The 23649-nt window shown below is 53.0% G+C and overlaps 1 protein-coding gene across 1 annotated transcript; it reads left to right on the top strand.

Moving 5' to 3' along the window:
* The first annotated feature begins 17005 nt into the window (after window positions 1–17005).
* Window positions 17006–20490, top strand: LOC145419807 (uncharacterized). Its single transcript, XM_080288321.1, has 3 exons — window positions 17006–17020; window positions 17356–17937; window positions 18817–20490. The coding sequence occupies exons 1-3, from the start codon at window positions 17006–17008 to the stop codon at window positions 19648–19650; spliced, it is 1431 nt and encodes a 476-aa protein (XP_080144447.1). The 3' UTR covers window positions 19651–20490.
* Window positions 20491–23649: the final 3159 nt, after the last annotated feature.

The following is a 23649-nucleotide window of genomic DNA, read 5'->3' as shown; positions in this document are numbered from 1 at the left end:
GCTTGTTCGACACTGGGACCTCGCTGGCGGACGTCGATGATTTAAACGCTGGATATCCGCTGATGGCACACATCGAGGATCTCGATACTATAGACGCTTCCACGCTGATGCTGCACAACGCCACAAATCATTCCTACGACATCGTTGCTCCAATGCTGAACATGGAGGTAGACGGCGAGGAGGTAGACGGCGAGGAGGTAGACAGCGAGGAGGTAGACGGCGAGGAGGTAGACCCCTACGATGTAACCTCTTTTGATGTCAACACCATGATCTCGAGCTTGTTTCCCAATGTAGCGGCCGACAAAATGCATGTTAGAAATGGCGAAGACTGTGACATATTGGCTTTGAGTAACACAGACAAACGCAAGAAGCAAACGGTGGCGCCACAGTGTGAGCAGATGGGTGGTTGCGATGACACGCCAGCGGGTCCGAGTCATGGAGACGACCAGCCAACCCAGGCCGTACATGACGTCCGACTCGAGAGCCCTGTGAGCGGTGACAGTGCACGGCGCGCCCAAAGAAATCCACTGCCGACAGACGACGCATCGGCGATCGAACTACCTGACAGTGTCCTGTACCCAAGCGAATACACATCGGACGAGCCAGAAGTACTGCGTGCTACAACCGAAGCCGATCTGAGGTTCTTAGATAAAGTGCCAAAATGGAGGTCTAACGGAGTGCAGTACAGTCACCTGAACGATGCACGCTACGGGACGACGCACTCGCCCTACTTCACAATGGCTTTCACGACAGCCTTCGAGATCCAGAAACACAAAGGCTATGCCACTAAGCTAATGCTAAGGAAAACCCCCGACACGCCTCAAACCAACCCCACCGTGGGCTTAGAGAAAGTCGTTTGCACGCACGGTTGCGATGCCAACGCTCAGCAGGCGTCCGATGTTTACAGAACAGCTGTCGAGGATATCAACTCGAACTACATTATGGGCATATACGTATGTTCTAGACTGACGAGAAAATTTACCCGTCCGAAGGAATTCACCTACACACGATCGGATATACCATCGGTGACAATAAACTGCAAGACGGGCGCTAGGGTATACTACGCAGTAGATCTATCGAAGCCACCCGAGCGGGGGTTTCGCTACGTGTGTCTACACGTCAACGAATTCCCGATCGGCATGAGAATAGATTCCATTCTCGACATCAAGAGCACAGAAGCCTTGTACTTGGGCCACGTACTGACTACACAGAACGTCGCCGGGCTTTTGATCCACAGGATTTTCTCCGAAGACGCAGAGTTATTGGAGACTGTACTGGACATGCACACGCGGTTGCAGATACACCCGTTTGTGGCAAGGACATTCGCCTTGCACCTCATGAAGATGCCCTTCACGGACACAGGCGTCACCGGGGCCTTTGTCGGGGAGCATGTGGGCGAATGGAATTTAGGGAGTCCAGACGGATTGGCAAATATGACCGACAGCCAAAAGTGTACGCTGGCGTACCACGTCACCACTTGTCTTATCAAAGCACAAATCCTCACAATGAGTATACTCGGGTTTCCCCTGTTGAGACTACACCCTGGTAGGATATGGAGAGACGGCGCGCGCTTCAAAGTGGATTTGCTGGCATGTCTGCTCGATCACATCACGTCCAAACTGATTTCGCAGGTCTGCGTGCGCAAGAACGCGAAAGAGGACTTTGACAGTCCCATTGCGCCAGTGCCGGGTGGTGTGCGTGCCATCACCGACACGCTCAGAACGTTAGACCTCGACCGATTTGTACCTCAGTGGGAAAACCTGCCCGACGATTACGAAAACGACGTTCCCGATGGCGACATAGAGGTTTTCTATAGTATGTATGAGCAGTTAACACAGCAAGACGTGCGGGACGTGCACATATTGTCTCTCCTGGGTGAATGCGAAACATATCAGCCTTTCACTGTACCGACGGCAAACTGCCGGTCTGCACCGTTTGCGCCGTTTCATGTGCAAATACACAATCAGTACGTCAAGTGGAACAAGGTCATAATAGTCGAACCGGTACAGGCAGCGGACGCTCTGCCACTGCCTACGTTGATCCCACAACATTCATCGAAAAATAAACAACGTTCTTCTTTGACCACACGGCGTCGTTCTTCGACCACAACGAGGATTCCTGCACGTGAGCCCAACGAAACCGCTCCTGCTCAAAGACAGCTTCCTGCGCCAAGACCATCCAAAAGCAGAGCCCCCCGCAAGTCAATTTCTACACCGACCCCAGCCGTGTCACAAGCACGAGCATCCCGCCAGAGAGCAGATGCCGTGTCGCTACCACGAACACCACCTTCCCTCGAAACAGAGCAACCTCCCCAACCCGCATCGCCCGTCCCTGACACTGAGCGCAATCATAGCTACGTGCACGCATTGAACTGCGGTGTTGACTATATGAACACACGTCACAGTGTTTATTACGACTGATTTGTCTCCCTGTTCACTTTGACCAGTACATGTATATATGAATGCCAATTTATGCGCGTGCACGCCTGTGTGTTTGCTTTAATGCTTTAATGAGTGCCACAACTAGTCCCTGCTGCACTGGGTTTCATTTGCTATATATATATATATATATCCACAAGTGATTTTTATTCTTGTCAATGTGAAAATGAACATGTTCATCTCTGTACATAGGGCAAGGGTTCTTTATTATACACACACAGATTACATTTGCTGTATGTCTACGAGTGCTTGGTTTTTTTTTTTTATTGTACATTCAAGGACCGCTCAGGGCATTGTTGCCCTAATAATAGGTTGGAAATGATTATTGTCAATGTGGAAATAAACATGTTCATCGCTGTACAGAGGGTATGAGTTCTTTGTTATGAACAGAGAGTTTTTCCCGTGGGCTAATAAGATGAAATGTACTTCATCCACCGAAAGCCATCTCTCCGGTGTCATAAGCAGAGTGTACAAAGCATTTTCACCGTCGACTTTATTGTCATTAAGGTACACTGTAAATTCTCGGTTCTGCGCTCTTTGCGCAAAGATATGAGCCGCCGTTTTTCGTACCAATATATCTCGTGCCTCGAATGAACATTCTAGCCCCAGGTCCAATAACACCGAAGCGGTGTGAAATCCACAGTACCCGTCGCTTTTCACCGGTTTCACTGCAATGTCATTCAAGCGAAGATATTCCTTCAAGGTGTCACCCACGGGTATCGATCCCCGTGGTGTAGGTTGATCGCTGATGACACACCAACCGCGCTGGGTCAAATGCAACGCACCGTGGGGCCGGTTTACATAGTGCGGATTGAACACGTTGTATTCGCTTCCGTGCGCGATCACTTGGATGTTCAGCCCAAACATACCTCCGACTATAGCCGTTATAGGGACAAACTCACGCTCTCTGTCGCAGATTTCACGCAGTTGCACAATATCGTTGCACACCGAAAGCGTACTGTGTTGACTTGGGAGTCTTTTCACTATCAAATGTACCATAACTGCGAGCGTTTCTGGTGTCCTGGGCTCGCTAGTAGCATGGGACCGTTTAGTCGTGAGCACCCATAACGCTTGTATCAACCATGGATAAATGTTGTCGGCGTTCACGTCGTGGTGGTCCTTGGACCCCCGTACACTGTATGATGTCCAACCTATGTTTGTCATGCAGGGATTGTTTATCACGGGATCGTCATTTACTGTGTACTCCTCTTTGTTCGCAGGGGCCAGCTTCGCCAAGAACGCGTCCTCCTCGTCAAACCCCAGATTCTCGACGCTGTCGACCACAAGTCCCTTGCATACACAGTGTTGTCTTGGTACGACGCCCTGGGACACACTAAGGTTAGCTACACCCATTGTCAACATGTCCACCTCGACGTCAACATCGTGTTGATGTGTAGTCTCCTCACTGGTGGTTGTATTTGAATTTGTCGTCTCGTCGATCGGCTTGTCCGGTGTCGACACGAGACCCTCGTCGACTGATTCTGCAACATCCGTGAAAGTAGTGTCACCGTCCTCCAGTGTGCCACGGAGCGATTCTTCTGTGTCACCGTGGTCCGTACTACTACTGTACACGAATAGCGAATCGCACCACAAATCAAAGTCTCGGACGGTGCCGTCCACCAGCGACGTCGCCACGGGTCTAATTGTGTCTGCGCTCAGTTTGCCCTTAATGCTGCTGTGAAGACCGTACGCTATGTTACCCAGGTACTCGAACTTAGGCCCCGTAGTAGCATCGGCCTCGCGTCGACTGGCTCGGCCGTGATGTTCGGCGAACCAACGGTCTCTGCTTTCTATAGCCATCTTCACGGTTGCCGGTAGCAGGGCCGTGCGACGTACGTAAGGCAGCTGTGTCAGCATCTCGGGCACGTAAAGCTGCACCAGTCTGAGGCGGGTGTGTTCGGCGAGCATGTCCCGAAACACCAAGCGCGTGGCCTTTGACATTTCCCCGCTCCTGTACTCCACGACTGAGTCGGCCGCGTCGGAAATGTCAAACGTGCGACACAGGCACTTGTCGGCGTCGGACCCCGACTGTAACAACTTGCTCCGTAACGTCGGGTGAGCGTATATAGCCGATAGATACACCATGAGATACCAAGCCGCGAAATATAACAGTCCTCCCGAAGTAACGCAGACCAAGTCGCACGCAAGAGCCGAGGCGACGGCCTGGCTAGACCGAGACAGCGCCGTGACCCCGCACGCGGCAAAGCTCAGCGCTAAAGTCGAGCTCAAGAGGCGATCGCACGAGCTATCGCCTCGACCTGCAAAGCAGGGCACGAGTCCGCGGTGAAGCGCTTCGACGATCGCCCCTCTGTCGCTCTCCGTCATCACCCCCAACGACACGAGATTCCCCAGTGGACCTAAGAAGTAAACGTCGTAGTGTTTGCGATCCACGTGCCAACACGGGCCTGCTGTCATGGGCAGGAACCGTTGCAGCGTGCGTTCGGGTAGGCCTCTCCAGCCCCTGGCCAACAGTTCAAGTAAGTACGCCGGGCTCGGGGCGACCGGAATGGCCAGCGCTCTAAATAACTGGTAACAAGCCCTGGTGGAATTCACAAACACGGGCCACAACTCCGTCGTGTAGCATTTTCTCCCAGGCGGCTCGAACGTCAGTTGATCTATCGCGTTTTCCGCGACTCTGGGGAAACACAACAGAATGGCTAAAGTCACGTCCTCCGGGTCTTGCGCTCTGGCTTCCATGGCAATCGGAGCCACGTCCATCACATCCACTGCAGTGGATATGTCGGCGTATAACTCTTCCGTTACCTTATCTGTGCGACGCGACAGCTTCTCGCCAGTGGAGTATCTAGCGTTTGCGCGTATTTTACTCTCGAGCTCGTGGTCGGGTTCGTACGCTTGACTGGACGACGACGGCGGCGGCGGCAGCGGCGATTCGTCGGACATCTCGCGTGCTCTCGTAGATACGTGGTCATTTGCGAACATAACCACCAGGGCCTCTGCGTCCTGTTGCTCTCGAGGCTTGTACACATGGTATCCCACGGAATGCGCCACCGTAGCCAGGGCCCAGTTTTTTAAGTTTTCATCATCGGACCCGGGGCACTCTCCAAAGTTTATGCCGTACAGAATCCAACATAATTCTATCACGGCTTCGTTTCGCACAAGCCAATCGCCTTCCCCAGACGCTTCTACGGCGGCACACTCTATTAGAAACGCACAGGAGGCCAGAAGACGAGCTCTGCACAGTCGACACTTTACCTTCGCTATAGCAACCTCTGCTACGCGGACAGCATGCACAGCGGACCAAGGCGTGTAACCCGACAGTCTCATTGAGCGGAGCACGAGGCGTGTGATCGCCGTGTGCTCGTTGCCGCACGCGTCTCCACAATCACGCAGATGCGTGAACATCGGGCATCCTCTGGCGTCTTTGGCAACGCATTTGTAGTCGTAGAATTCTTGCGCCCAACCTAACTTGAGATCGTTGTTAGTGTCCAGTGTGTCCTTGCGTTCCTTCACCCAGCTCGATCGCAAGATCACATGCAGCACGGGAGCCAGCATGGCATCGCATGCGAACGCACCGAACAAATCCACGGCCCAGGATAAATTGTCAGTGTCCGCCAAGTAGTCGCGAATCAAGCCTAGCAATCCGTCGTCGTTCTTCTGCTCTATCACCATTCTGTTAAGCTCGGGCAGAGCGATGCATGCCAAATACGCGCCCCGTAGCCGTAGAATCGAACGCAAGCATTCCTCGGGCGATGACAACCAGGTGCCGTTGGGTGGTATGTCTTGTAGATGTATGTCCCCTTTCAATTCAACCACAGTGCTGTCCGCCACGTACCACACGGCCGTGGTGGATGACTTCGCCACTGCCTCACCAGAAGCGTGCTCGCTGATCCCCGCATCTACGTAGGGTACCATGGCTCCGGCTGTGGCTTGGTCCAACGACACGCATATCGCCCCACCTTTCCATTCGTAAAACCCTTGTCGTATCGGTTCTTTGCATACTTCACAATCCACATCATCATCATCATCATCATCCTCCTTTGGCCCTTTAGGTATATCCAACACCAAGTAGTCACACTGACTGTCCATGATATCGTTGCCTTAAACAATCACATATACAACAGAGGGGTTATTAGTACATGTCGGTAACGTGATCTCCAGTACCGCTCGCACTTCCACTCACAGGGCGCGTTTCCACTGCGGCATTTCGGTCAGTGGAATTGAACGCAACCCTGAGTTTTCACCAATTTGCGTATCTGACACACAAGCAAATGTCTCTCGTGTAACAGCGTCTTGGCAGAGAGCGATCCCACACCAACTAACGTGTCTAGTACCGCGAGGTCGCTCCGAACGTCCAAGTACAGGTCAGACATGTGAGAATCCGAGGCGCATTGTTTCGCATCCAGGTCCAGTCTCTGTCGCATGTCTTCCAGCAGTACTTCGAGATCCTCTTTGTGAACACCCTGGTCCCGGGGAACGCGTGTCAATTTGAGGTTCAGAGCGTTCAGTTTCTCAGCGCAGTAATCAGCCACAGAGCGCGGCGCCAGGCGCTTCGACCTGTCGATTATGCGGCGTATGTACGCTCTGGCTTCACACCAGGGTTCTCCGTGTTCAACACCGGGTCTTCCCTCGGTGTAATTCAACAGTTCCATCACCGTGATGTCTTTGGACACCTTCGCGCACATTTCGCGCCAAACTTGTATGTATCGCACATACAGATCAGCGTATCTGTCTAATATCAACCTGAGCGCATCTGCGTCGTTGTAGCAGATGTTCAGGGCATCGTGTACCGCGGCGATGTCAGCCGTCGTAGACTCGCCGTAGGACTTTGGCGAGCAGGCAGCTCTCGTCGCGGATAAGCGTACCATTTCTCGAACTAGGTTATTGCGACCTAAGGCCGCCTGCACCATGTAGTACAGACGCTCATCGCTACAGTCTACTTTGAGCTCGGGGTATCTCTCCAAGACTTTCTTGAAACCCGCCATGAGTTCTGAAACGGTTTTCGTGTAGTTGTCTAACGTCCTCCTGTACTTTTCAGCCGATGATTTGCAGTGAGCATCGTAGGCCTTACACCGGTGGCACGCTACTTCGTCGTTTGACTTGCGCTCTCTGTGGTAGCTAGAGGTGTTATGTAAATCGGCTGGTGGCCACTTAGCAGGCTGCCACGCGATCTCAACGTCCCGATCCACACTTTTGTCCGGCTGATGATGCAGTTCGGATGGCGAGATGGTCATGGTTACGTCGCTGTCGCTGTCATCAAAATTGAGAAACGGTCCGCTTGCGTTTGGCTGCCCGTGTGATTCAGCTGAACTCATATCATCATCGTCATCATAATCATAATCACAATCATCACCAACATCAACATCATGAGCAGACCCTTGGTTGCTAAATGTCATAGACTCTTCGCATTCCGGCGATTGTCCGTCTGTTATTGACACTGCGGTTTCCTCAACCGCTAATTTGTATTTATGAAACACAGCATCAATTGCACTAGACAGCAAGGGTCGCAGCGACCCGGAGTAGTCGAAATCAGCATGTCGCTTCCAAAGAGAAGCGGAGACGCCCGTAGGTTCGGTCATGATGGTAGCGATAACCTGCCGGAGGACACGAAACACAACTCTGTGATCATTCACAACGGCAGACCCCACAAACGGCCGCCTCGTATGCATGATAAATACATAACGTATGTGTACACGTGCCTAAAGCGAGGCAAGCTACAGCTTGTCGACAAAGAGTTGTCACATTTGTTTGGACCAAATAACACCGTGTACCCTAAGCTAGATCCCATCTGGATGGCGAGGTTTCTAACTAGATGCAAAATATTTTACGATGACTATGTCAGCAAACACATACGCTCGTCTAGCTCCGTGCTCTCTAGCGACGAATTGCTGCTGTACGAAGCGAGAACGGCCCGCAGCACCCACACCGTGGCGGATGACCGCGGGCGCATTGTGCGACTTCACAACTTTGCAGATCCTTACGAAACCAGAGAATTATCGTGTGAAGAATGCGCTCGTTTTGAGGAGAGCACAGTCCTGTTTGACAATGCGGCGTTTGTGAAGCGTGCCGATCGAGCGGTTTTGTCTCTGGTCCTATGTGACGGCTCGCATCGGTCCCTTCACGAGCCGTCTGTCGGTATCTCGTGGGATGCGTATTTCACAGTGAAGGAAAAAGACATACGTGGATTGGAAATGGATTCTGAGTTCGTGTACACCGCAGACGGCGTGTGTCTGTATATGATGGTGGCCTCGTGGAACACGTCGGTGTGTTTGGTGTTTGACAGCTCTTGTCGAACCGATACAATTCGGACACTGTGCGCTTTGGCCCTAGGCGATCCGGAGCTCGGGAGCGCTTTCACGCTGCGGTGCAACATACCAGAAGGAGTACGAGATTTGGACCTGAGAAGCATACAACCGTTGCGGGCTGCCGACAACACCCTAGTTAAGCCAAACATAGGGCACGTCGATCAATGTCGGCGTGGGGATGCGTCGAGTGTACAGAGAGGCCTTATGTGTTTAGAGGAAATGGTCAGGGTGCCGGCGGGATTCTCGATCGTAGCCGAAAACGAGCTAGTTGTAGTGTTGAGACACATACTACGAGACGCTGTCATCGTCGTGCCCAAGGACACTTGTTTGGAAACGAACCGGACCGCAGACTGCCCTGATTCTGTCGTACCCGAGGGTTGTGTAACGGAATGGTTTTCGTGCAATTACTCTTCGTTTGTGATACGCAGAGGAGTCACGGGCGTGCCTCCGCTTGCTATATCCACTGCGCAGATGAGCGGTGACGCTCCCACGTGTACCAACGGCACATCGGCTAAAGTGGCAACGCTACGCGTGTTCCCAGCTACACCTTCCAATCGTGTAGCACCAACAACACGCCGTGGGTTTCGCGGTTATGCGTTTGACCACGCGGTGTGCCTGTTGCCAGGCTCTATGTCAATTGTAACCCAGAAACGATTGGAGATTCCCAGTTGCATTGCTATCATGTATTCAATTCTTGCGTTCAGAGGCCTGACTCTGAACGACAACACAGAGTTGTCAAACACTCCGACTGGTCTTCTCTTTGCCTGGAATGTAGAGTTAGACGAAGCTAAAGTTATCACGGCGACTTATCTGTCGTTATCCGACTCGTTTGTCCTGCCTACCGACAGTACGTTTGAACTAAGGGTGGAATCGCACGGGAGCTTGATGAAACTACGCAAGATGCTATCCGCTAACCCCAGGCCTTTGGTTTCGACCGTGAGACTGCATGTGCCGGGTACCGAAAGACCAATGGCACCTGACATAGAGCAAGGTTTGCTCGACGCACAAGAAGCACTGTACTTTGAAGGCAAAGAAAACGGAGACGCTACTACTACTACTACTACTACTACTACTACTACTACTACTACTACTACTACAACGGCCGAACACGCTCAGGGGGCAACGGATCGCGATGAGGACAGAGCGTCGGATCGCGTTCTACCTTTGACAACAACAAAGCTGAGATTTGGATCGCACATGATTCCGACGGGACACTGTGTGTTATTTGGCCATGGTGTTGATGACAGCAAGTGCTTTGCACGTGTGACCGTTGGTGTACGCACATTGGGTCTTTTGAACGTAAAGATATTGAGAGCGTGTGGGGTGTTTCACAAGAAGCACGGGAGCGGGAGAGCTGTGCTCCACATACCTCGGACAAAGGGGGTCGTTCCAAGACCCAAATGGCTGGGTGAAGACACGGTGTTAAGCGACGACCTGTGTGTGATCGAACTCAACGGGAGTCGCGCCGACGGCCTACCGGCTCCGTTGATGGAGCAAACGGGTTTCTTCTTTCAACTAAATTATTCCCCGTCATCCCCGTACGAGCGGGCGCAACAGACCGCATCGGAATGCCCGCCGGAGGTGACGATGTCCAGGATCGAACAAGCTATATGCAGCGACACCGCCAGAGGCTACGAGGAACAAAGACTCGTACGCCTATTCAAGTCTGCGCACGCGAAATACGAACAATGTCTATTTGACGTAGAGACGGAAGAATGCGACGATCCGTCGGCGTGTCGACGAGAGACGATGTCATGGATCGTGGCGGCTAAGAGACGAAAACCTCCGGGGGTACGCGAGGAGAAAGCCGTCATAGGAGACGGTGAGTTTTTCCCTTTGATCCACGTCGCCGTGGACTCGGACCGCGACAGGATCGAGGAAGAGGAGCTGCTATCGTCTCCTCTAGCCGAATACAAACTCCACCTGTCCCGTAAGTCCCAACCGGGACGGCACGCGATGGCCCGAGCCGACAGATCCGTGGGCGAGTGCGGTTGCGCGTACGAGGCCTGTTTGGACGAGGCCGTGTTACTTGGACACTGCGTCAGGGTGACCGAAACGGCGGGCGCTAAAAGGAACTTCGACGTCAGTGCGTGTTTGACGTGTTTCTACAGATCGGTGCATCCCTGCGTGCCCGACATGAGAGTAGGGGACATCGTGCTCGATTACGAATTCGTGGTGCACGGTAGAGGCCGGCTTCATCCAGTGTATGCGCTTCTTAGTCATTTGGCTCAGAGTTGCAGGGTCAACTGCCTTCCCTCGTATAGACTGATAATCCTGAGTAGGCACAGGGGGGCGTCGGTATGGACCAGGGGCACGGACGAGACAAACTCTCGCATGTTGCGAGCCAACACGGTGGGCGCTTTCCTATGCGCCCAAGATCACAGATTGGCCACGCTACTCGCGAGATGTTGCAACCCGACGCCTTTGCTCTGCTCGGAATTCTACAACGGCTGCGGCCTATTGCCTCGCGGGGACGAAGAAGAGCTGCTTCGGGCAGCGTATTCCAGAACCCTAGGACCGGTGTTTGAATTTGAACAGGTCGACGCTTTCCCGGGGAAAGTCACCACTAGCTTGGGCGCGTGGCGTTTTCTGCGACTGACGACGACATCCTCAGATGTCAAGCGGTTCCCGGGTATAACTGTTGTGGACGGCCACACCGTGGCGTTCGCCTCAGAGTCGCCGTTGTTCTACCTCAAAGGCGAGGGTCCTTTGGTGCAACACTTGGAATCGGTCGCGGTGATAGTGGACAGTAGCTCGCAGTACAGGACGGACGTACTGAGAAACGAGACACCCGACTGGCCAGATCCTACTGTCATACAAGACCCCATAAGACGTAGGCCTAAACACGCCGTCCTCGACGAGATGTTCATGCGGAACGGTTACAGGGACCCGTTGGAGGTATCTAGTGTGGAGCGAAGAGCGTGGTCTTCGCTCGTATGCGCGCAATGGACTTTTGTCAAGCGCCGCGACCGCGGCGGTGTGGAACGCGACTGGGAAAACGAGTATCCTGTATCTCAGAGCCTAGTCAGCGTAGGACCTAAGGACTCAGGCGTTGCTGCTATCAGATGGCTATGCGGAGCGCCACCTGAGCGTTTTTGCAACGGAGTGGCAGCAACGTTGCAATCCGAGGGCAGCGCGCTGGATCGCATCGAGTTACATTCCGAGATGGCTCGGCTCAAAGACCCGCTCGTGTGGCGAGGCTTCGACATCTTGTGTTCGCGCGTGATGGCCTGTCCTGCCGAAAAGCTGTGGTCCACGGGTCTCTGTACAGTATCGAACCACGCGCTGGATGCGTTCGACGAAAGATCCACGGTTCCCGCGGCGCACCTCGTAACGATAGTACACTCGAACGAATGGTACGCCCGTCCTTTGGGCACCGGCGACACGGCCGTCGAGTCTAGCCTTCTGTTTTCTGACGCGCAGGTTTGTTCAGCCGCGGAATTCGTTCACGCTTTGGCTCGTGTGATGCTTTCCGGGACCGTGCACGAAGAACTGGAGATTAGGTGCTTTCGCCAGGGAGTTTACGCGTACATTCAACGCTCTGTGGCTTGGTTCGCCAGAGCCGCGGGGCCGTTTAGGTCCCGTAACGTGACCGTGTTTACACCAGAAGCCGAGCGTGACACCAAGCCGTGGACGCATACCCTCCCCGCGGCGGTGGATGTTTTGAAGTCCAGCAGAAGCAGTTACATCGTATCTTGTACGTCTCAGTGCGCCGAGAGATCGGACGTGAAAGCGATGCTCGCTAACGGTGTGGCAACCGAGAGGGTGAACAGCTTCGGTAACCTAGTGTTGCACGCGGATCGCAAAAGCGTACAGCTCTCACGGCAACAGAGAGAAGCCGGACTGCATGTAGCTGTCGAGACTCTCTACTGTGACAACGCATCGCACGGCGCCGAAACCGGCGACGACTTGGACCGAGTGTACATTTACTGCGATCGTTCACTGAAGCGTTTTTGTGAATTCCACAATGTGCCTAAGGGGATACGGGGACCTGAACTGTGGGCCAGACCTATACCCTGGTCTAAGACCAACCCGTCGGCTTTTTGTTTCAAAGTATCTCAGTTGAAATACAGATGGGAGTCTGGGCTCGATGAGCCCACGCAGGTTCCCGTTCGCGACGCCGGCGCTGTCCATTCTCAGTACGAGACGCAAATACACAGGTGGCAACGGTGCGCCTCGGACGGCATGCTCGTCCCCAAAAAAGCTAGGTTTTGGTATTCGGTAGATCACAAAAGATCTTTCGCGAGAACGACTGAGCGCTCTTCGGTCAGCGAAGGCGAATCGTGTGAAAGCGAGGACTCCGACGGTCGCCCTCGGGCAGACCCGAGGCCCGAGGACTCGGATTCGGTGACGTTGGGCTGCGAGTGGTACGACGAGGCTGCAGCTGGTGTGCTGGTACTCAACTCTCACATTGCCATCGAGTTTACATACGCTACCCCTGCCACCGAGGGACACGTGTTCTTCGACCCCGTCCACAACAAGGATTACGCGGGAGTAGTGCAGTTGCAGGAGGACGGGAAGTTGATCAAGTTCTACAAGCCGTACAACTACAGATCTCTCACCTGCGACTTGTACACCGTTCTGATGTACGGATGCGGGCTAACGCCGGTGTTTGCGAAGGAGAGTGGGATCGCGCACTCGGATGCCGCGGCTGACAATGTGCTGAATCTAGCCCTGTGCGCCGTGGCGGTATCCCATCACATAACACCAATGGCCCGCACCCCGTGCAGAACCGTCGCAGTTGTTACGCCGGGAGGTCGCGAGCAAGCCCTAGCAATCGCCAGAGACATTAACCGTGTCGTCGTGGTGACAACGCCTCGTATTAAGCAAAGGGGAATAATTGCGGCGTACTCCTTCAAGCGGCTACCCGAAACGCTAGAGACTGAATTCAGAAACGTGGCTCTCCCTAGTAGGGCTATAACGGCAAGGTTCAGCAACTGTCCGTGCCCCACGGATTTCCTATGCCGTGTCGGCGTGTCTCTGTACAGCAAACTGATGCAACATTGGCCGCATCTCGCCAAACGAGGTGACGTGAAACACCCTACGAGTTCGCGAGACCCGAGATGGATGGGCCTGAGTTTGTGTCTCGCCGAGTGGGAGAGGAAACTGTCGATAGCGGACAAGTTGGCTCCGGGGGCGATAGAGTGTGCGCTTCGAACGCTCCGTCGACCACGCTAGAGCTTTACGACATGGCCTGTCGAGGCAGAATAACGGGAACGATCGACCCCAGGCTGATAGATTTCACCTCGTCCTACAGCGAACCCAAGTCCTCCGCGCGTACTCCGGAGCAACCGACGGATAAACAAGTCGGCGAGTACACGCTGTGGCTTACGATCCAAGCGCTAGAGAGATCTCACTTCATGCTGTCGAATCAAGCTCAACCGATCACGTTGTCGGCGGCCGTGGACGTCTACAGAGCTTTACTGCGGGACTTTGTGACTTGCTCTATAGAGGAGACCGTGGCAACGCTGGACCTGTTACAGGGCTTTTTCATAATAATGCTACGGTATCCGTTCATGCCAGAACTGTCGGTGGACACCAAAGAGTGCCCCGAGTGCTATTTTGAAACCGAGATCACGATGGACTCGTGGGAGCAAGTCAGGAGGCAGATTTCCTGTTGTCACTTCACGCTCAGACACGAACACATACCTTACGCGCGGGACGAGGCGCGACAAGCGAACGTGAATTTTCACATCGACGGAAATGGCGAAATGTGCCGCCTGGGACCTCGTAGAACCATGTTCATAAATCAGGGAGCCGACGAGGGCGAGCGCGTCGCGAACCCGGGCAAGTTCGTCGAGCAGATAGCGATGCTTAAGAGACGAGACGAAACGATTAAACAGAAGACGATGGGCAAAGAAATATTCCATCAGCTTTGCTTGCACACTCGAACTCTCCGGGAACTCGAGACGCCTCGGTATCTGAGCGCCTATCCCATCGCGTCGCTGTACAGGTTTTACGGCTCGCTGAACAGAAGCAGACAGAGAGCGCAGCTGCTCTCGGACCACTACGCACTGACACCCGTGGACAGGACCGCGGTGTCCGTGAAAACGGAGGACCTCCGCATGAATCTAAAGTCCATCTCGACGACCGGCAACAACGACAAGCTACTGTCGTACGTGTGCATGGCGATGATAGGACCCCTGCGTAGATACAACCCCAGGTACGGATGCGTGGCCGACAGAGTCGTGCTATTCAAACACCTGACGGCGTCCGGCTTTCCCGTGGAAAGCGCCTCGATGCTGGTGAAGAACGTGCTATCGGTGAAGCGCTCGCTCATGGTCGAGTCGACCCTGGACGCGGCCCTGGAGTTGCAATTGCGAAAAACGCTAAATCCTACAAACTATAACAGAAAGGTGTCGGCTCTGATCTGGTTATTCTCGCACATCGCGGCGTATTGCACGCTTCGTCAGCTGGACCATGGACACGTGCGCATGGGGGACTCGCCCGACGAGATGGACGCCGACGGAATCTACGTGTTCGACCAAGACCACGTCGGGATTAGAGTGTCCGGCGGAACGCCGGCCGCAGCAGCAGGCGATCGACGCTCAGTGCCCTGGGCCTCGGCCTACATGCCCTTCTCACGCATTCTGGAACTGCTTGCGTTGCGGGATTGCGCTAAAGAAAGACTTTGTTGACAAGATATCGATGTCAGAACCCGAACATTGTTACGATACACTCGTTCAATGCGGCTACATGCCTCTGACCGTTTTGGTGAACATGAGATGGAAACGAGACGTGTTGGAGAAACACAACGCGGCGCTGGCGGAAGACCACGCCGTTCACATCGAAGACCTTAGGCGCGAGTACGAAGAATCGAGACAGTCGAGACGGAGGCGCAAACCTTCGACCGAGCGAATGAAAAACACCGTGAAGTGGAAAAGGCCGGTGTCGGCTGCCAAAACGCCTAGAAGACGGCCAAAGAAGAGGACGGGCCGATGCGGCCCGTGAGCCCCACGGATTTTGCCGTTGTGCATACCACCCCAATATGTATACATACTGTGTGCATGTCTAAGGGTGGAATTGTTGTTTGTTGTACTGTATAACATGTATATGAACATGTATATGAATCTAATGGTGATGACAATAAAGACAACAAAGAAAGTAAAAGACACCAGTCTGTGTTCATGACACGATGCTTTATTTTTTTTGCTCACTCGCTCACACATCGGGTAAACATCATAACGTAACATGACATTACATAACATACGGCGTGAACTCTAACACGGCGTGTGTAGGTCGAGCATCCGACGCGTAACTGTCACTTTCTGTCCAACTCGCTCGCCCTCGTCCTCGTAGTATCCTCCGTAACACGGGCCTTTTCGTTTTCTCGACGAGAGCCTTTTGGTTTGCCGCTCGGTAGCACGGTCGGAGACGGATCCTTTCTCCGCGGTCTCCTCCGTGTGCTGTGAGCGTGGGTCGTTGCATTGTCCGCCATCTGCGAGGTCTCTGTCGTCCATCTCTTGCTGTAATACTGCGTTTGAAATGTACGTATCCAAGATCGCGCTGACCGCGGTAGGTAGCCTCTTTCGCTTGTCCGGGTTCGTCAGATGCACTCTCTTGGCGAACGCCGCGTCGTTGGCGTGACGATGCACGTGCGTGGATAAAGTGGACCACTGATTGTGCTTAGTTGTAGTTTTGTCAAAGAACATGATCACCAGATTTCTGTTGTCGAACATAGTACCCAATACACGATGCTTTAAATACGGGAAAAGGCAGAGGGAGACCATGGCCACCATCGTGTAGAACCCGGTGCGACTTGCGTGCTTGTCATTGTATTTGCCGGCCAGTTTTCTCATGAACCGGTTGATTTTACCTTCTTTGCAATCGAAGAGAGTCGACACGGCCACGGCGTTGCCGAACGCCGCGTCGCGAATTACGCTCAGATGTTCCCTCGAGCACCTCAGCGGAAAGGCAGACCTAAATGCTACCTCTTTGGCAAGGGACAGGGTAATGGCCATCCAGGGCGAGCACAACACTCCGATAGAGGTGCTGGTTGACCCTCTATCGTAATGTACATGGCGGTACTCGTCGGAAAACTCCCGGGTCAATAGCGTGGCGAAAAGCGCCACCGTCACCGGCAACGAAGCCGTCAAAATCATCTGGTTCAGGTCCGTGTTACGAGGCGGCGCTGTGTTCTGTCCGGACGTGTACTCCAGGCCTCCGTATCCCAATTCCAGGCTGAGGTCCCTGGACGGCATGTGGTACGAGGCTCTGAATTCCACTTGCGGTTTGCGGAACACCAGCAGTTGTTCGACGGGGCACTCTGGCGGAGGCAACCTCTTACGTTTCGTCCAGTCCACCATGTCGCGCACCAAGGTACACCCCGGGCCGGAGCACACGTGTCTACTACAGTGATCGTGACACACGTGTCCTAGGGCCTCGCTGCTGCTGAACGTGCATGCGTTTTCGACGCAATAGCTCACCCACTGGGGATCGTCTATTAACCCCATAGGTAGGAGATTCGCACCCGGATCCCTCGATCCCATCGCCGTCTTCTGTCTGTCTGCCCTTCTTTTTCCTGTCCTTTTTTTTCCTCCTGTCTTGTGTCACGATTCCTCTGTGACCGTTGCATGCACGTTCGCCGCGATTGCGATGACGCGCAGTTGGTTCTGATCGCACTTTGTCCGTGTGTTTTTGTGCTTTCGTTACAGGCGAGTAGGGGCCAGAGCGCCGATCTGATCTTGGTAGACGAGGTGGGATTCGTCAGCTCCAAAGTGCTACTAGCCGTTCTCCCCAATATAGCGTTCAGGGGACGTAAACAAGTGCACATCACCAGTCACGTCAACAACACCCCTTGGTTGAATAAAGTAGCAGACATCCGAGGGGACGACGGGGAACCCGCCTATCACGTTGTATCGCAGAGCTTCAAATGTAAACACCACGCCAGGGACCCGGACTCCACCTGCGTTTGCATGGGAATCTACTGTCCACAGCACATTTCCGTAGACAGCCATCTGAAGCAACTGATGAACATAATTGTGCCTAGGGGCTTCGAGAGCGAGGTGACGGGTAGCAGCAGCACGTCCTCTTCGGACACCAAGAGCGACACGACTACTCCGTTCGAGGCTTGTATCATAAACAAGTTCCTATCCAGCAACTGCGTGGAGTTGGAACGCATGGTCCAGAGTAGCGTGGCCAGGGCCTACATATGCATGGACCCCACGTTCGGCGGAGGCTCCAAGTCCTGCGCCGGAGTGTGCTGCGCCGTGGAGCTAAGCGGCGGACAATTGGCGGTGAGTGCGGTCGTCTGCTGACAAGCCCGACACGAGCAGTTCGTCGAACACGTAGTCGTAATCCACCTTAGCCCGTTGTTGTTGTCGTCGTCGCGAGTCTCCCTGTGTGTCGCCCTGAGGCAAGTCGTCCGCGTGGAGGTCTAGCAGTGTACAAATGTAAGCGGTCACCCTGGCCTCCGATTGTAACGTCAGCGAGGTTTCGGTATCCGCAGTAGAGCACGACACCATGTCCATCACCTGAGCCCACGTTCCGCACGTACACTCTAAACCTGCCAATCTCATCATCCACCCCGTGATGGCGGTGGAAATGATTACGTGCAGATCGCGTCGCCCCCGCTCTCCCTGACTTTGTAACACAGCCATGTATCTCAGAGCACCGCCGCGGATGCCTTCTACGGACGCGAAAGACGCCAATGTCATATTGTCGTAACTGAGAAAATTACATTGGGCTATGCAAACGTGCACGAACCGCTTAGGCACTCTGTTGCCCAACGCCAGGGTTATAACGTCCGACAGCGTACAAGGCACGGTGGGCCTGACGAGCTCCGCGGCGTGACGGTGCTGCGCCTTGTACGTAGACGCCAATTTGTCGATCACTAGGATCCTGGCAGGGGAGTACGAGACCAGTTGAGCATACATGGTCTTAAGTTGTCCCAAGTCCATGTTAGAGTAGAACGTCATGTTGCGGCGGTAGGCGGTGAACACGATCATGAATTCGTAGTGCGATATCACATAGTCCCACGGAGCAGCGAGCAACTGGCGGATGTCTCTTCTGCACATCTCACACGTATCGCAAAACATTGTGTGTCCGCAATCTACTCAGACCGACAATGATGTGTGTGTCGATGTCCTTTTCTTTTTTTTTCTTTGCCCTTACAGGTGGTGGGCTTAGAGGAGTTGGAAATAGCGGACCTGGATCAAGTGACTCGCGTGTACTCGGCTCTGCTGTGCGCTCACGTCAGGCTATTGAAGGTGCTCATGCCCAGAGTCATGTGGAAGGAAGTTCCTGTGGTTATAGTATTCGAACAAAACACGTACGTCAACGCACTCGTGGACGTGAAGAACCTGATGGAACAATCGCTGTTGGGTTCGGGGTCTTTGATCAAATTCTACAGCAAATGGTCTCACGTCAACAACAAATACATGCTCGGGAAACACGTCAGCGCCAAGACCAAACTCGACATGGTGCTCAGCGCGGTCTCCGGCATATGCAAGGGTGCGCTTTGTTACTGCGACACCGTGATGTCTCTAGGCTGGGCCGTGCTTTCCGAGGCCACGAAGAAGACCAACGCTGTAGAAATGACTATGGGCTACACCAAGGGTGCCGGTTCCAGCAACCGAATGGGTTCGACTATGAACGTGGGCATGTACAAGCGATCTCGCAGGGGTGGCAATCTCCCCACAGCTATCACCTCGAGCGTGCTGGAGTCGCACGATGTGATATCGTTACCGGATCACAGGTTGACGGACAAAATGCACGCGGAGCAGGGCAAGTTGCTACTGGGTAAACTGAGAGAGGAAATGTCCATGGTCACCATAACAAAATCACAGAAGGGCTTGGATGTCGTGAGCACGGGCGGCAAAAGGTCCGTGGACGGTCAGTACACCAGAGACGACATGATTTCAGCTTTCCTTTTGTTGTGTCACACCAGAGAAGAGTTACAACAAGGGGGCGAAATGGTCCGTGTGCAGGGCGAAGTGTATTACAGGTGAACGATAGACTGTGTGAACCTTTTGTTGTTGTAGAGTATAGGAACCACACTGCCTAATTCATATGTCACATCGAAATAAAACGCTCGTTGAGCACATCGGTCGGTCTTGTTGTGTGGTTTGTTTTTTTTGTTTGTTTTTTTTTTTTTTTTTTGCTTGTGTGTCTGACTGTAGGTCGGGGATCCGAACTACCCCAACCCCGAACTACCTAGGTCGGGGTTGGGGAGGGGAGGGGGATTATTAAGACTCATATATTCCGAACGGCAAAGACAGGAGCCACAAGTATCACACGTTAACAATAACCTCGGTGAATCGACAGGGAACGATATGGCAACGTTACGCCTTTCGTGTTTTTGCCGTGTTGCGATGTTACTGTGCGCCTTGTCCCTAGCTACGGCTCTCATTACAACAGGTATGTAGTCACTTGCAATGTTTAAGTGCAATGGCCTGTATTGCACACTCTTGCCTTTGCTTTGCTTGAACGCTGTCCATTGCACGCCAAAAGTAAGGTTGTCACCTTTCGATCGTACCCCGCTGTGTGACTACTCAAATGTTTTTTCTTGCCATCAGATCCCAAACACGTAAGCGCGACGAGCGGACAAGATGTCGCTCTTCACTGTGAGGGTCTGAGGCGTACCAACGGCAACCTGATCGCATTGTGGACAAAGGAAGGACACGCCGATGACAGTTACGTGTTTCACGTTTGGAATAAGCGTTTAAGGGAGACCAATCAACACGCAGACTTCCACGGCAGAGTGCGGCTGATGGACCCATCCATGAACAACGGAAACGTTTCTGTGATTGTAAGGAACGTCAGTGTGGCTGACACAGGGTTGTACTCGTGTATGGTTCGGACAGGTGAACTCAGAGACCCCACAGAGCTTGAATGCCTTATCGTCCTCACAGTCACAGAACACGGTGAGTCCGCAATGGACGAAGAGCTCACGATCTCAACAGAGATCCCGCTCCATTTCGACCCCACGACCGAAGGACACGGCGAGTCCACAATGCACGGAGAGCTCACGGTCTCAACAGAGATCCCGCTCCATTTCGACCCCACGACCGAAGGACACGGCGAGTCCACAATGCACGGAGAGCTCACGGTCTCAACAGAGATCCCGCGTCATGTCATGCCCACAACAGCAGCACACGGCGTGTCCGCAATGCACGGAGAGCTCACGGTCTCAACAGAGATCCCGCGTCATGTCATGCCCACAACAGCAGCACACGGCATGCCCGCAATGCACGGAGAGCTCACGGTCTCAACAGAGATCCCGCGCAATTTCGACCCCACGACCGAAGGACACGGCGAGTCCACAATGAACGGGGAGCTCACAGAGATCCCGCGTCATGTCATTCCCACAACCGCAGGACACAGCGAGTCCGCAATGCACGGAGATGGTGCATATTCGTGTTCTACGCTATCCACACGAGGCTCCGTTGTGATAGCCTCCCTGAGCATGTTGGCGTTCATCCTGGCGGTCTAATGTTTTTGCAAATGTAACATAATATAGGCTTGCTACAGGAGCAGCTTGCTTGAAAGTATGGCAATTGTGTTATCACCAACCGCAGGACACAGCGAGTCCGCAATGCTTTCCTTTTGTTGTGTCACACCAGAGAAGAGTTACAACAAGGGGGCGAAATGGTCCGTGTGCAGGGCGAAGTGTATTACAGGTGAACGATAGACTGTGTGAACCTTTTGTTGTTGTAGAGTATAGGAACCACACTGGCTAATTCATATGTCACATCGAAATAAAACGCTCGTTGAGCACATCGGTCGGTCTTGTTGTGTGGTTTTTTTTTGTTTTGTTTTTTTGCTTGTGTGTCTGACTGTAGGTCGGGGATCCGACTCACCTAGGTCGGGGATCCGAACTACCTAGGTCGGGGTTGGGGAGGGGAGGGGGAGTATTTAGACTCATATAGTCCGAACGGCACAGACAGTAATAGGAGCCACAAGTATCACACGTTAACAATAACCTCGGTGAATCGACAGCGAACGATATGGCAACGTTACGCCTTTCGTGCTTTTGGATGTTGCTGTGCGCCTTGTCCCTAGCTACGGCTCTCAACACAACAGGTATGTAGTCACTTGCAACGTTTAATGGCCTGCATTGCACACTCTTGCCTTTGCTTTACGTGAACACTGTCCATTGCACGCCCAAAGTAACACCTTTCGATCGTACCCCGCTGTGTGACTACTCGAATGTTTTTTTTTTTCTTGCCATCAGATCCCAAACACGTAAGCGCGACGAGCGGACAAGATGTCGCTCTTCACTGTGAGAGTCTGAGGCGTACCAACGACAACCTGATCGCATTGTGGACGAAGGAAGGATACACCGATGACAGATACGTGTTTCACGTTTGGAATAAGCGTTTAAATGAGACCAAGCAACACGCAAAGGAGACCAAGCAACACGCAGACTTCCACGGCAGAGTGCGGCTGATGGACCCATCCATGAACAACGGAAACGTTTCTGTGATTGTAAGGAACGTCAGTGTGGCTGACACAGGGTTGTACTCGTGTACGGTTCGGACAGGTGAATCCAGAGACCCCACAGAGCTTGAATGCCTTATCGTCCTCACAGTCACAGAACACGGCGAGTCCACAATGGACGAAGAGCTCACGGTCTCAACAGAGATCCCATGGTATTTCGACACCACGACCGCAGCACACGGCGAGACCACAATGCACGGAGATGGTGCATATTCGCGTTCTACGCTATCCACACGAGGCTCCGTTGTGATAGCCTCCCTGAGCATGTTGGCGTTCATCCTGGCGGTCTAATGTTTTTGCAAATGTAACATAATATAGGCTTGCTACAGGAGCAGCTTGCTTGAAAGTATGACAATTGTGTTATCACCATTCATTCTGTATCATGTGTTTAACGCATACTATTTGGAAATAAACAGTATTATGTGTTTTTTGTGCTCCCACGATCACTGTGTTCTGTGTCAGTCGGTCGACGACTTACCCCCTTATTCTCACAAACACACTGGGGGGAGGGGGGGTCCATAGCTACATTACCCGGCCGACCTGGCTACATTACTCGGCCGACCTGGCTACATTACCCGGCCGACCCGGAGTATAAGACAATCCACCCAAGAAACAAAGTCTCATCCAACACAGCTTCTCGAGTTACACCTCGTACACAAGCTATGGCTGTGCACCATTACCTGACCATCTGGAACCTTGGACATTTGTGCGATCGGTTTAAAAACACGTCTTTCGCGACCTTCTTGGGCATGACGCGTCACCACGCTCTGCATCAATACGGTGAAGAATTTGCCGATCGCCATCAAAGATTGTGTAACCAACTTAGAAGCGTGTTGTATTCAAAACGACTTATGGATACAACGCACGAGAACTCTTTGCAAGCGTGGAACAAAGTCCAGGGCCGGACGACTGAGGCTACCTGCATTGAGACTACGTCTGCACTGGCTCAAGAGACAGGGGGCTATCCCACAGAAGGGGTCGTTTCACCCATGGCGCAGCTTGCCGTGTCGCCAGTGCCACCCAGAGCTCCGGTTAAAAGTCGTCTCGGGCTGAGACGTCGAGACCGGTCCGATTTGAAGCGTGCGGGCGGCAAGGACCGTATTCGCAGAAACCTGTCGTACGAGTTTGAAGCTGTGAATATGTACTATACGCCACGCAGGAATAAGCAGTACACCTCGAAGGGGACTCGGGTTCCTGTCAAAGCCAGACTGGGAGCCCCAGTGAAACTTCGTGAACCAAGTATGTCTCACCGATGTGTGAGACGAAGACTTGAGTTGAGAAGAAGACTGGACTTTACTTGTACAATGCAAGACAACTAATGTATAAAGATATTGTAACAAGTGCATATGACAGTTATTTGACTGACAACAAATGTACGACGATATTGTACCAACTGCGGCACGTAATAAAAATTTTTTATTGTCAACATTTAAACAGCAGTGCGATTCTGTTTGTTAGTGTTCGAGTAAACATTGGGTCAAATGATTCACACATACACAAAGAAAAGA

The sequence above is a fragment of the Astatotilapia calliptera genome, chromosome 13 (genome assembly GCF_964374335.1).
Source record: "Astatotilapia calliptera chromosome 13, fAstCal68.1, whole genome shotgun sequence".
NCBI classification, from domain to species: domain Eukaryota; kingdom Metazoa; phylum Chordata; class Actinopteri; order Cichliformes; family Cichlidae; genus Astatotilapia; species Astatotilapia calliptera.
This window is presented reverse-complemented; position numbering and strand designations above follow the sequence as displayed.

Coding starts and splice junctions, on each gene's coding strand:
- LOC145419807 (XM_080288321.1), top strand. Junction 17,938..18,816: donor TAAGCGGCGGACAATTGGCG/GTGAGTGCGGTC, acceptor TTGCCCTTACAG/GTGGTGGGCTTAGAGGAGTT.